The 14,394-nt window shown below is 45.6% G+C and overlaps 1 protein-coding gene across 1 annotated transcript in view; it reads left to right on the top strand.

Moving 5' to 3' along the window:
* The first annotated feature begins 7,761 nt into the window (after nucleotides 1-7,761).
* TMEM255A (transmembrane protein 255A) overlaps nucleotides 7,762-14,394 on the top strand; it is a 35,781-nt gene continuing 29,148 nt past the window's right edge. Inside the window, exons 1-3 of the mRNA XM_015427043.1 lie at nucleotides 7,762-7,867; nucleotides 9,241-9,379; nucleotides 9,473-9,509. Of these exons, the coding sequence (XP_015282529.1) occupies nucleotides 7,762-7,867; nucleotides 9,241-9,379; nucleotides 9,473-9,509 (282 nt within the window). The remainder of the gene's footprint in view (nucleotides 7,868-9,240; nucleotides 9,380-9,472; nucleotides 9,510-14,394) is intronic.

A 14,394-nucleotide genomic window follows, 5' to 3' on the forward strand; every position in this document is an offset into this window, starting at 1 on the left:
CCAAGTGCGCCGCATGACGGAGTGAGCTCCCGTCTCTAGTTCCAGCTCCTGCCAACCTAGCAGTTCGAAAGCAAGAAATTGCAAGTAGATAAATAGGTACCACTTCGGTGGGAAGGTAACAGCGTTCCATGAGCCTTGGTGTTTAGTCATGCCGGCCACATGACCATGGAAACATCTTCGGACAGCGCTGGCTCTTCGGCTTTGAAACAGAGATGAGCACCGCAACCCTAGAGTCTGATTCGATTGGCTTTCGAGCAAGGGAACCTTTACCTTTACCTTTTTAGTATTGTTATAGGAACAGTTACCACCTCTCCCTTTCCTTTTGGTATCGGTTGCTAGGGATCTTCCCCCCCTCCCCTGTATTCTTTTTTTATCCAGCAATCACTTCTCTCCTCCCCCCATGATGCCATTGGTCCATCTACTTCAGCATGGTCTGCTCTGATGTAGGTGATCTCTAGAGATTCACACAAAGAAAGATCCTTTCCAACACCCGTTTTCTTAGACCTTCTCGGTTTAAACCTTTGTCCTTTGGCACACAAAGCATGATTTCTGTACCATCAGTCTATCAGTGTCATCATTGTCTACTCAGACTGGCAGTGGTTCTCCAGGGTTTTATGTAGAGGATTTTGCCCATGCCATGCTTTGTTTCTGAGCCGTTGGGCCTGGCTAGGGGGGTTCTCAAGATTTTCCAGGTCCCCCTAAATTTCTGGAGAACCCCTTCCTAAATCCCACATGGCTCCGCCTCCATAAATAGTGACAATGACCTGTGACATCACTGGCTCCTCCCTATGATGTCACTGGGCCTCGGTTCTTTTAAGGACCTGGCACAGCAATGCCTCTGGCCCAGCCCCAGCCCCCCCCCCCCCCGGAATTTGGAAAGTCTACACCCTGACTTGGAATTCTCTTTGTCTTCAAATCCCAGGCATTTTATTGGCCTGCTGCTGTGATTCTCAGACTGTGGGGCATAACTCTCTTACAGGTGTGTCGTAAGGCTAGAAGGGGGGGGGAGAATGAGCTGGGAGAGGAGGCTGGATGGCACATCTGAGCTTGCCTCCACATAATGTGTGAGATAGCCAAGAAATACAGCCCTGTGTCAGAATCATGGTATATTTATATAAATATTAAACATGAAAAATATAAATGGGTTCAATGTTACCTGATGTGAGATTCTTGCAGGTTTTGGTAGGAAGTAGTCTGAGGTTACTTTGCGAGGGTGTCCTGAGAACTACAATAAGTCCAGCACTTCTGAAAACTTCGACACCGATTTTTAATCTTCGGATGATTTTAGTTAGTTGGCTCCGCCCCAAGTGTAGTTAGGTTATTTTTAATCTCTGGGCTCAGCCTGGGTTTTATGTGACTGTTATTATGTACCTTGACATATTTATGTCTATTTTATGTACCTATTTTACCCCCCTTTGGTATCCTCTTGGTCAAGACTTCGGTCATAAAGACCTGTAATAAATTGAAATTGAAATTGAATAAGCTTAGTGGATTCTAAAAAGTAGCCCCACTTCAGAAAGCTTGAGGGTCACTGACTTAGAGAAATGCTAGTCCTGTTCTCTCAAATGGGTTGCATTTCAATAAAATAGCCAACTTGTAGCCCTTTTCCTTAGAAAGGAAAACCTTCAAGCAGCGTTGTTGTCCACTGATCCCCTGCACGGTGCCTTTGGGTGTCTGCCAATGTGTTCCCCCTGACGCTTACTTGCTTTGTGCCCAAAGCACAGAGGCAATCCTGGCTTTCCTCCAGTTCAGTGGTGCTTCAGAAGAGTCCAGAAGGCATCATTGTTTGTCCGCAGGAGGCACAGCTGCCTCCATCATAGGAGGAACCTCCCAACATCTTGTGATTGAACCAAATGGCAATCATTTTGTGGTGGCACCCAATACCCGATGTCAAAACTCCAAAAATGTCAACAAAGCTGAGGACCCCTGTCCTAACCTATTGTTCAGAAAGTATTAAATCTGTCCTTCCAGTGTTCTGTCAGAGCACTGAGCCGATTGACAAACCCTTAGTGGGACGTTGTTATTATTACTATTACTTTTATTTTGCTGCTTCACATCATTGTATGGTGCCTGCCCTTAAGCCTCACCACCACTACAAAGTGATTGGTTCCAGAGGCATGGGAAAAACCAAAATGCTTTAGCTATGCATACAGAAAAGCTTGGGAGACTCTCCAAAATTTCCAAAACAGCAGAAAACGATCAGTTGTCCTGAAACAGTTATGTCCACACTGGGGTTTTTTTATGGCACATCAGTGCACCATGAGAAAGAAAGAAATGAAATCATGCATGGTTCATATGAACCCAAGCTAGCCACCCTTGGAGAAGGCCGTCTCAGCATGACTTACTGCTCTCTCTGGCCTCACCTCCTTCATCCTTCTTAGCTGGCCCCCATCTCTGTATCAGAGACAGTAGAATCATTCCATTACTATTGATGCAAAGACACAGCAGAATTACCCACTCTCAGCGGCTGCCCATTGCCTATATGCATGAATCACTGCTCTGAGTTTGCATTAGGAGTGAAATGAGCTTCCAATTTTTGCTCAGCAAAAAATTTAAAATCTTCCTCATCCATCAGCCTAACCTACCTCACAGGGTTGATAAAATGGGAGAGAGAAGAATGATGTAAGCTATTTTGGATCCTTACTGCAGATAAAGGCAGAAGAGAGCTGTGGGGGAAGCCATTCTTGGAGGAGGGAAGTTAATAAACTTGATCATGGTTGTATTGGGAACTTCTTGTGGAATCAATCAAATCCTCAGTAGATCTTCCAGTGTATCTGCCAAATACTCCAGACAGTTTTGCTAACTACTATCCCAAAGACCTGGCTATGTTCTGCTCTTTCCTGAAATACCAAAATAAGAAAACCCTTCCCAGCAACACACTAATATTGTGCCCCATATTAAAGCTTTGGATTAAGTATAATGCCCATAAATTATGTTTGCCACATTGGGACAGAAGTGACATGCTGTCTCTGCCGCAGGAGAGCAGTAATTTCCAAATCCTTTTTCTATTTTGGTTCCAGGTCTGTTGTCCCTGTAAGTGGCTTCATGTTACACTGCTTGGGGGTCCAGATTTCATTTGAATATCTTCTTTAGTCTGCCCCCTTCTGGATATGATTGCTCTTCTGGCTAGATTCTTTATGATTGCAATCTGCTCTGCTGTTCTGTGTGTTTGAATAATGGACACATCCACGTAAATGAGCACAGTTCAAATAAAATAATTATAAGATTACACTTTTGTAATAAAAATAAAGAGATTGCAGGAACAGAACACGGGGAAAAGAAAGGAAGGAATTGTATGTTATGGCTCATTGATTTATGTGGAAAAGATGTACACTCCAATCCTATATTTATTTATACCCTACTTTTCTTCCCCATTAGAACTCAGAGTGGATTACAACATCATTCTCCTGCCCCCTCTATCTTTACAACAACAACCCTGTGAAATAGGTTAGGCTAAGATGGAGCTTAGCCCAGGGTTGCCCCAGCCAGCTTCCATGGCAAAATAGGGGTTTATAGCTGTGGCTCCCAGATCCCCTGGTCTGATAGCCTAACCATTACACCACATTAGCTCTCAAGGGAGACAAAATTAATTTTCCTATGATGGGTTAGGTTTGGTTGGGGTGATGTGAGAGAGAATCTTTGTATGGGGGCCACTGATTGCTCTTGGGAGTCCTGCTTAAGTCCTGCTTGAGACGTTAGACTCACTTTGTTGAGGAGGGCGTACTTGCCACTAAATGTGTGCAGGATTGCAGCCTCAAGGACAGTGTTCTTCCACTGAAGTGCTTAACATATTTTAGTGCTGGACAAAATTCATCTCAGGCAGTTGCATTAATGTGCTTCCAATTTTTATTCAGCAATTTAAAAAAAGCACCTCAGCTATTACAAGCAAAAATGCCCCAGTAGTCCTTGACCACGGGAATCGAGACTCAGTGAGAGATTTTCATAGTCTTGCCTGAATATCTCTAATACAAACAGTAAATATGAGACAGTTTTTCATGCAACAATAAACGTGTCTATCACCGTGCTACTTACATACTGGGTTATTTTAAGGCAGGAGTGAATCCCAGACCACTTTTGGATCTTTATTTATTTTGCTTTCAATTTGCAGAGGTGGTTTGCCATTGCCTGCCTCTACATAGAGACCCTGGTATTCCTTCATGGTCTCCCATCCAAATACTAACCAGGGCCAACCCTACTTAGCTTCCAAGATCTGATGAGATCAGGCTAGCCTGGTCTATCCACTACTAATAATAACAAGACTATCTCTGATCCATGTGCCCAGTACATTTTCTTCATGAACACAGCCCACCTCCACACATCTGGGATGAGAAAGCAGAATGGGTTTGAACTGAGGAATGGCTCTCCTGTTGTTTCAAGTGTTTTGGTAAATTTCCCTGTTAATGAATTTTGCATATATGACTTAAAAGCCCCAAAGCCGAAACTAAGAACCATTTTTTGTGCCAATAAGGCTGAATTTTACGTTCATTGCAAAAATGTAGGAGGGAAAAAACCACCAATTGATTTCAGCTCCTGGAGTATTTAAGGTACACAGAATTACAGCAGCCAATGATCCTACATAGAGCAGCACTGGGAATTTACAATCTTTTTTTTATTTATTTACTGGATTTATATGCGGTCTTTCTCCACAATGGAGACCCAAAGCAACTTACATTGTTCTCCTCTCTTCTGTTTTATCTTCACAATTACCTTGTGATGTAGATTCCGCTGAGTGTGTGTGACTGGTCCAAGATCACCCAGCAAACTTCCCAAGCCCTAGGCCAACACTCTAACCACTATACAACACCAATGCTCAAAGCAGTACCACGAAAAGGACTGGGAAACCAGGTTTTCCTCACACAAGTTCCACATGCTGTTCACTAGTTCAGAGGAGCTGCCAAAGAAAGAATTATGAGGGAGCAAAATGTTGGGAGTGTGGTTGTTAATACTATATTAGGAATATGGATCTCTCATGTTTACCAGAAACCTTCCTGTTAGATTCCATAGTGCCAATTCTGAGACAACATCAAGACATCATGTTAAATTTGTCAGCTGCAGCAAGGCTTGACTTTGCACACTGCTGGAGAGCATAGACTTCTAAAGAGAATGAGTGATTGAGATACGGGAATTGATTAAATTAGTAATGTTGACAGTGCTTCAGAGATTTAAAAGTATATGTAAAGTGAATGAAACTTGCTGTGCCATCCTAAACAAAGTTATACCCTTCTAAGAACATTGTATTGTGTAAGGGAGTAACTGCTTAGGATGCTGCTGCCTGGTACCCTCATTCTGCAATGCCTACAGAATGAACTCAGTAATGTATAGCTGTTTTGTGGATTTGTTGCTTATGAAACTTTTAAATTCTTAATGTTGATGCATCCTTTCTTCATTGAAGGACTCTGATTCATTGCTGGCATCAGGTTTCAGCTGAGCATTCAGCAATTTGATTTTTATGCTGCAGTTTGCTTCGCTTGTTTTGCTTAATGTGATAACTTGTTTAATTTTAATATTTTATTGTTCTATTGATTGACAGGCTCAGTGCTTTGTTCAATAAAATATTAAAATTAAACAAGTTGCCTTGGACAAACAGAAAGGTGGAATATAAATAACCAAATAAACAAATCTAAGGGAGCAAATGTTCATTGACTTGATTAGCAGATTTATGAAACTCGATTAATTGGGTGGGAGACAGTTTAAGTCAATGGAACTGAGATTTAAAAGCACTCCTCTATAATTTTGAGGTTATTTTGGTTCTGATGTATTAAATGCAATATTAAATATTAAAGACTAATTAAAAGTGACCCCTTCTTTCTGCAGAGAAAATTCCACAGGAATATCTGTGTTAGTCTGTAGCAGCAAAACGAAACAGGAGTTCATTAGCACTTGACAGTCCTGTTCCAGCATAAGCTATTGTTGGTCAGAGGGTCACTTCATCAGATGCAGATAGTGCCAACTATAGCAGCTAGAGTTATAATACAAGTTAGTTGTTAGGGATGGAAACTATATGCAACCTAAAAGTTTATGCTGAAATACATTTTGTTCATCTTGACAGTGCCAATGGAATCTTGCTTTATTTTTCAATGGATAAGAGCAGTGTCTTCATTAAATTGTACATCATCTTTCCTTCCTTCAATGATCTAAACAGGGAATCTATAATGTGGTTGGACATCTAGAGAAGTTTACTGACTCCATCATTCATCAGTCAATTGATGGGTGGGAAAGACTGGTGATCAGTCAAGACAGGCTACCCATCAGTCCACCTTATCTGTGCTTGGGACTCATTTTCGAGTCAACATGGGGAGGCTCTTGAGTAGGGTGGCAACCCTGAATCCGAGCTCATCGTGGCTTCTCATGTTTGCCTAATGATACTCAGGAATTCCCTTTCCAAGGATGGATCGGAGCCAGCAGGAACATATATGCAGACAATAACCCACCGGAGCGGACGTTTGCCCAGTTGTGGCCAGCCGGCTGCGCAAAAGCGTGGGCAGGCAGGCAGGAAGCGGGTCTGGGTAAAAGTCGGATCTAAATGGATCCTCATGAATTCATATGATTTTTATACTGAAACAAAATAAAACCACCATCATATTGTAGGCCATGTGTTAGTCTGCAAGGGGCACCCACATGATTCCAAAGGACAGATCCTCATGAATTCATATGATTTCTACGCGGGAATGAAATAAAACCTACATCATACTGTAGACCATGTCTTAGACTATAGGCAGCACTCCAAAAATCATGCCCCCATGAATTCGTGGCTCCACAAAACTGCAAAAACATGGTTCCAAAGCACGGATCCTCATGGATCCTCAGGGTTTTTCAACTGGTTCACCCGAAACACACCATCAAATCACATAACATGTCTACGGCCACAGCTTGCACTACAAAAATCACAGATCCACAGCTTCGTGGTGAATCCATTCTGCAAAAACATGATTCTGAAGCACGGATCCTCATGGATGTTTGGGGTTTTTGTGTTGGGACACCCCAAACATACCATTAAATCCCATATCATGTTCATGGACACAGCCTGCTTCACAGAAATCACGGTGCCACGGCTCTGTGGCAACACCATGCTGCAAAAACATGGTTGGACCCTTATGATTTTTCCATTGTGTCACCCCAACATCACCATCAAATAATATGCCTTGTTGTCCATGGCCACAGAATGCACCACAGAAATCATATGTCCACTGCTCCGTGGCGACCCCATTCTACAAAAAAATGGTTCCAAAGCACGGATCCTCGTGGATCCTCCCGGTTTTTCAATTGGGTCACCCCAAACACACCATGAAATCACATAGCACATCCACGGCCACAACTTGCACCACAAAACTCACAGATCCACAGCTTCGTGGTGAATCCATTCTGCAAAAACATGATTCTAAAGGACGGATCCTTATGGATCCTTGGGGATTTTGTGTTGGGACATCCCAAACATACCATTAAATCCCATATCATGTTCATGGCCACAGCCTGCACCATAGAATTCATGTTGCCACGGCTTCGTGGCAACACAATGCTGCAAAAACATTATTCCAAAGCACGGATCCTCATGGATCCTTAAGGTTTTTGTGTTGGGTCACTCCAACATCACCATTAAATTACATACCTTGTCCATGGCCACAGAATGCACCACAGAAATCACATGTCCATGGCTTCATGGTGACACCATGAAGCCAAAATATGGTTCTGGAGCATGGATCCTCATGAATGCTATGGGATTTTGTGTTGGGACACGCCAAAGATATCATTAAATCCCATACCATGGCCATGGCCACTACTTACACCACAGTATTAATGGGTCCCGGGCTTCGTGGTTGTGAAGCACGGATCCTCATGGATCCTCAGTGTTTCTGTGTTGGGTCACCATGTACTCACCATCACATCACATATCATGTCAATGGGCACAGCTTCCACCACAAAAGTCATGGATCCATGGCTTTGTGGCAATACCGTGAAGCCAAAACATGGTTCTGGAGCATGGGTCCTCATGGATTCTTGGGGTTTTTATGTTGGAACACCTAAACTTACCATTAAATCCCATATCATGTCCATGGCCACTACTTGCTCCACAGAATTCATGGATCCATGGCAACATGCTGCAAAAATATCGTTCCAAAGCATGATTCCCATGGATCCTCAAGGCTTTTGCGTTGGGTCATCATGAACACACCAACAAATCCCATCTGATGTCCATGGGCACATGGCTGCCCGCGGCTGCAGCAGCACTAATGGCAGCGGCAACGGCGGGGGGAGGGGCGCAAAATGTTCCCCCGCCTCTCTGAGCCCCAGGGTGGTGGCCTTGGAGTCCTACCAGCAAATTCCACCTCTCGCGTGTGATGGCCGAGCGGCATGAGAGGTCATTCTGGCTCCCCCAGGTCTTGTTAGGGACTCTTTAAAAGGTTATGGCTTCCCACAGAGGCAGCAGTGCTAATGGCAGGAGCAATGGCGTGGGGAGAGGGGCGTGAAACGTTCCTACGGGCAAATTCCACCTCTCGGGTGTGATGGCCGAGCAACGCATTCTGGCTCCCCCAGGTCTTGTTAGGGGCTCTTTCAAAAGTTATGGCTGCCCGCGGCGGCAGCAGCACTAATGGCAGCGGCAACGGAGGGAGGGGCGCGAAATGTTCCTCCGCCTCTTTGAGCCCCGGGGTGGTGGCCTTGGAGTCCTACGGGCAAATTCCACCTCTCGCGCGAGAGGTCATTCTGGCTCCCCCAGGTCTTGTTAGGGGCTCTTTAAAAAGTTATGGCTGCCCACTGCGGCAGAATGGTGTCACCACGAAGCCGTGGATCTGTGATTTTTGTGGTGCAAGCTGTGGACGTGTTATGTGATTTGATGGTGTGTTTGGAGTGACCCAATTGAACAACCCTGAGGATCCGTGCTTTGGAACCATGTTTTTGCAGTTTTGTGGTGCCACGAATTCGTGGGGGCATGATTTTTGGAGTGCTGCCTATAGTCTAAGGCATGGTCTGCAGTATGATGGTGGTTTTATTTTGTTTCAGCTAAAAATCATATGAATTCATGAGGGTCCATGCTTTGGAATCATGTGTTTGCGCTGTTGTGGTGCCACAAATATGTGGATGCATGTTTTTTGTGGTGCCCTCTATAGATTAACACATGGCCTACAACATGATTGTAGTTTTATTTCGTTTCAATGTAAAATCATATGAATTCATGAGGATCCATGTAGATCCGACTTTTACCCTTTTCCGCAGGAAGCCCCTCTCCCTCCCCTCGTTTTGTAGGGAGCTGGGCTGGCTGCGTCCTCTCCGGCTTGCGCAAGCGTCGACGGCCGCCTCTAGCTGCCGCCCGGAGCACGAGCCTCGGGCAGAGAGAGAAAGAGAGAGAGGGAGAGAGAGAGGGAGGGCGGATGTGCGGCGGTCGGTAGGTGCCGCGAAGCCCCCTTTGCCCCACAGGCCCGCCAGCGCCAAGGAGCGCGCCGGAGAAGCCGCCACCATGCGCCAGGCCCTGACTCAGCCGCGTCCCAGCGCAATCCCCCTCTCCGACTCCATGGGTGAGTCGAGGCGTCCTCTCGGCTCTTGCATGGCGAGGGGGGGGGGGGCAGGCAGGCAGGCTGGGCTTCGGGAAGGTGGGCTCGGTCGCGGGCAGAGCGGTGGGCTCCGAGGGTGCGTTTGGGCGCTTGGGGGAGAGGGGCAGGGGCGCATCGACTCCTTGGATGGCTCGTGGCACCGCTTGGCTAGGAGGGCAATAATTAGAGTCCCCCCTTCGGATTCCGTTGCGGGGATCGCCCTTGACACCACCACCACCCCTTTCGCTCGCTCGCTCGCTCGGGCTCTTGCTCGCCTTGGCGGAGAAGCTGCCCTTTTCCCTGCACCGTTACTCCCCCCCCTCCCCGCCTCTTCTGCCGAGTGGCCATTCGCAGCAAGAGGGCAGCCGGCTGAAAGGGAGAGAGCCTCCCGAGTGCCTTCCGCATAGCTGAGCTGCCTTTCCACGGCTTGTGGAACCAAAAGAGGCGGCAGGAGAGGGCCCCGTTTGGATTCCAAGCCGCTTCAGATCTCACTGCCGTTCGCCTCCACTGGGCCTCCTCGGAGGGCAAGTCGGCAGTTCGCCCCGGACAGCCTTGGGGGTAGATGGGATGTTTGATTGGATTAGATCTGTGCAGGTTGATTGTATTAGGTCTGTGCAGTGCAGTTTGATTTGATTAGGTCTGGGCAGGGCAGTCTAGTGCATGCTTACTCAGGAGTAATCCCCACCAGATCGGCTCTCTTCCCTAATAAGCACATTTAGGATTGCTGCTATAAAAGACTGTTTTTTGTCTGTATGGGATGTTTCTCTGATTAATCTGAAGTTCCTCCTAACTTGTATTTTTTTTAAAAAAATGCAACCTAATCTGAACCCAGTTTAATTGGGTGGAGAAGGGCTTTTCATTTTGAAAGGGATTTGCTTCTGAGGATGCATGTTTAAGATGGCAGCCTCAGAGAATTTTGTCATGATGGATACAGTCGGCTGCAGAAATACTGTTTAAATTGGTCCAGCTTGCAAGCCTCTAAAGTCTAAAATAATTGGGTAGAGATGGAGTCTCCAAGATGGGCTGAAGATGTTGCAAAAGAAAACCGAAAACACAAACACTCTCACACACATACTAGCACATCAAATAGGCTGTGTCAGTGATATCAAAAGTCAGTTCAGTTCCTAGGGTTTCCTGCAGGCTGTATGGTAGGTAGCAGGGTCGGGGGGAGGGGTTAATGAAAAGGGCACAAATCTGACCGTGTTCTGCCTCCTCTCATTGCCACCCCTCCAAAAAGAGTCAAATTGACTCATCCTTGCCTCTAGTTTCTTCATCTCATGGAAGCGTGTGATGAAGTGCTCAGAAGGGTGCATCCATTTACTTTCTCAGAGAACAGCTGTGAAGTACCACAGTAACTTCAGCAGTGAAGTACCCCTTCTGTGTTCTGTTCGCTCCTTCATTGGGGGTGGGGAAATTACTAAAGAAGGTGCTGAGCCAGATGGCCTCATCCAGCAAGACAGTTTTTATATTAAAATGAAATGCAAGTTCTTTTTTTTGGGGGGGGGAGAAAATGTTGAAACTTGGGATGTACCATCTTTATTGCATCTCTGTGTTGGTTTGAAGTGGCAGAACAAACTTTGAATCCAGTGCCACTCTTCTTCAGATACCGTTTTAAACCAGTGCACGTGAAAGCTTATACCTTGAATAAAACTTTGCTGGTCTTAAATGTGCCCCTGGACTCAAACTTTGTTTTTTAGATAGTTTTAGATACACTTTCTGAAGCATCTCTGACTTATTTGCAGGTTTGCTCTAATATGGTTCCATTTTTAAGAGACAAAGCTGGACAGAAGACTCCTGCAATCATTGTGCTTTCCAGTAAGAGAGAGTGCTGAATTACTTGCCCTTTTTCTTGATTGGAAAGGATGTAGCTGAGGTGAGGCAGTCTAAAAGATTTTGTGACACTAGTACAGTGCTGCGTAACTTGTGACCCACCAAGATAAATGCCACCCACCAGCCATGCTTGGTGTCCTCGGGCTGGATCCTACCCCTATCCTACCACTACTCTGAGCAAAGTTTATTTCTTTATTAAAATGTTTATACCCCACTGTTCCTTTTGACTCAGGTTTGAAGCATTCCTCCAGTCTAAGGAGGAAGAGCCACATTGGAAGGACGGCTACGTGGAAGATGGTTGGATCACCACCTTTGACAATCCTGTTTTGGTTGCTCCACTTAGGCAGCACGTAGACACTTATTGGCAGGGCATATTGGTTTAAAGCACTGATTTAAATCATGCTTTAAGTTGCCAGTCAAATAAACGGCATTGTTTTCAATGGGGCTCCTTTCCCATTTAGCAAATATTCATTAGGATTTCAGAAATAATGTCCCAAAAGCCAAAGCAGGGAGGAGGCGGGTGATGTTCTGCTTCAGGTGTTGCTACCTGTATGCCCCTTGCCCTACAGAATTCACAGTGAATTACACTCTTCTAAACACATAGTCTCCAATGGATTTAGGAGAGTGTAATTCTGCATAGGACAAGAGCAGCACTGCTAGATATGGGAGCAAGTATGAAAGGAAGGATTTAAGCTAGATAGCTTTCTTGCAGGCTGAGTTCCCTGAACTTTCCAGAAACAAAGGCCAGTAACTGCTGGGCAAAGTTGCATTTCTTCATGCCCATGTTCTTTGGCTGACTGCTTAAATACATGGCCTCTTGTGTCATATTTATGGTGCTTGACTTCAGAAGTCCCAAGGCATGGAATAAAATGTACAATAGCCTTGCAAATGGATAACTGCATAGCCGCTCAGAGACCCCTTCGGGGATTAGAGCGGGATAGTAAGACGAAAGTAATAAATAAATAAATAAATAAAAGATCATCAGATCTGGGTCTGGTCAGTGCCTGGATGAGAGAGCTGCTAGGAATTCTGTGTAAGTCACTTCCATGAAAAAAGTGGGGAAGAAAGGAGGAATATAAAAGCAATAAAATGAATAAGAAGTCAGATATACAGCTCCTGGTTTATAGTATTATATGCTGTTAAAGCTTGCTTTTTCTCAGTGCGTTTTTTGGAGGACCAAGGCAAAAATCTCCCACCTCATTGAACCAGTGGACACTTTTGTAATCTAGAGAACAGGTAGATGGCACTACAACAGAATGGCTGGGGGGGGGGGGGGGGGGGGGGACTGCAAACTGTTGAACAAAATGTTCCACCCAATATTCCATGCAAAGCATCCTTTTATGTTGGAGGCACTTTCCCAAATAGATGACCCAAAAAGATATAAAAGCAATGCCTTCTGGGCTCTTCTGAAACACCTCCTGTTCCAACGACATAGAGGAAAGTCAGGGCTGGCTCTTTGCTTTAGGGAAGGATTATGTTGCTGCCAGGGAACACTTTGGCAGGCAGAATAACACCGTGGGGAGGACCATGGTGTTAAAGAGTCTGCACTTATGATCTCTTAAAATGTCTTTGTGTTAAATTTGGATTTCCTTTTAAACCAGTCTGTTTTAAAGAGCTGGTTCAAATAACCGGGCTGAATATTCTGATTTGGCCAGCTTGGGTCCTCTGTTAAACTCTTGGAATTTCCTTGGTTGCAGAAGGCTGGACCACAGGAAGGCCAGACTTGACTCACAATGTTTGGGGGAAACAATCTCCTTCAGAAGGCTTGATCTTCCCACTAACCGTGTCTGTTAGCTGGATATAATTGAAGGATCTTCACAGGACACTAATGTCTCCTTTTGCTTTCCCTCTATACACACACACACACAGCATTATTTGGCAAAAAAAAAGTTCACGAGCTAGAACTGACAGTGGCAGCTACAGGGTAAGTGCAAAGAAGCAGCAGTGGGAGAAAGGCAGAAGCCTCAATCAGTGCTGTGCTAGTGGCCAGTGGCTGATTGGCCAGTGGCTGATTGGCCAGTTCCACTCTACCGAGGATGTCACTGCTGCTGACGGAGGCATCAACAGCTGCCTTCCAGTGCTTTCTGCTAAGGGTGGGAATTGCCAATGCCCCCTTGATGGTGGTTCTGCCCAGCAAACTGACGCAGCACTGACTAATGTTGCACTCAAGTAAAGCGTGGGGGGGAGTAGATTTATTAGTATGAAGCACGAGAAGTTTAGCCACTGCGATGCAGGAGCAATCTTGCTGCTCACCAAACCAAATGCTGCTAATCCGATGGCAGCCCACCCACGGTTTGTGTGTTGAGAAACGCTCCAGTTTTCCGGCTTGCATGCAACCAACATTGTCAAGCATACACATCAGGTCACAATACATGCTTTGCAGGCCCTTTTTAGCTTGTTTAGGTCACAAGTTCTGCAGACCTATATTAGGAGGAATTTTTTTTAATTGTGAAATTTCTAGGGATGCTTCTTAAGTTCTGTTAGCCTGTCTGTTGGGGATGAATGGACACTGCATAAGAGCCTAGCCATGTTCTTATGTGGCTGCTCTTCGATTCAGTAGGGTTTGTGCAGGAGAACGTCCTGAGGCATTGCATCATTAGGCAGCAAATCTACAGCCCGTGAAAGTCGGCAGTGCATTTGTATTGGAATTAGAATGTTAAAATGAGTCCTCTTGTATGACCTGAACAGAGAAACCCGACAGGCAGAGTAAGCATGGGAGTGGGTAAGCTGTGCTTCTTCGTCCTGATGGAATTACCACCCTGCTCAAAGCAGATGGTTGACCAGTTATTGGAGACTTGATGTGCCATTATCCTCTCAATAACAGTGAGAATGACAACTGGAAATCCCATATCACTGCTTGAGGGCTCGACTCTGGGCAAGCCTATGTGCTTTCATGAGGCTCCCCTCCTCTCCCCCCCCCACCAAGCCCCACATTGCTAGAGCGACTGATTGATATGTGGCAGGAGAAATTTGCCAGCCAGCCTCTGCCACGTGGGCCTTGTGTCCTCCAGCAAACAGCATGGGCACTGCTCTGAAAAAA

Source organism: Gekko japonicus, unplaced genomic scaffold, assembly GCF_001447785.1.
Source record: "Gekko japonicus isolate JY-2015 unplaced genomic scaffold, Gekko_japonicus_V1.1 scaffold425, whole genome shotgun sequence".
NCBI lineage: Eukaryota > Metazoa > Chordata > Lepidosauria > Squamata > Gekkonidae > Gekko > Gekko japonicus.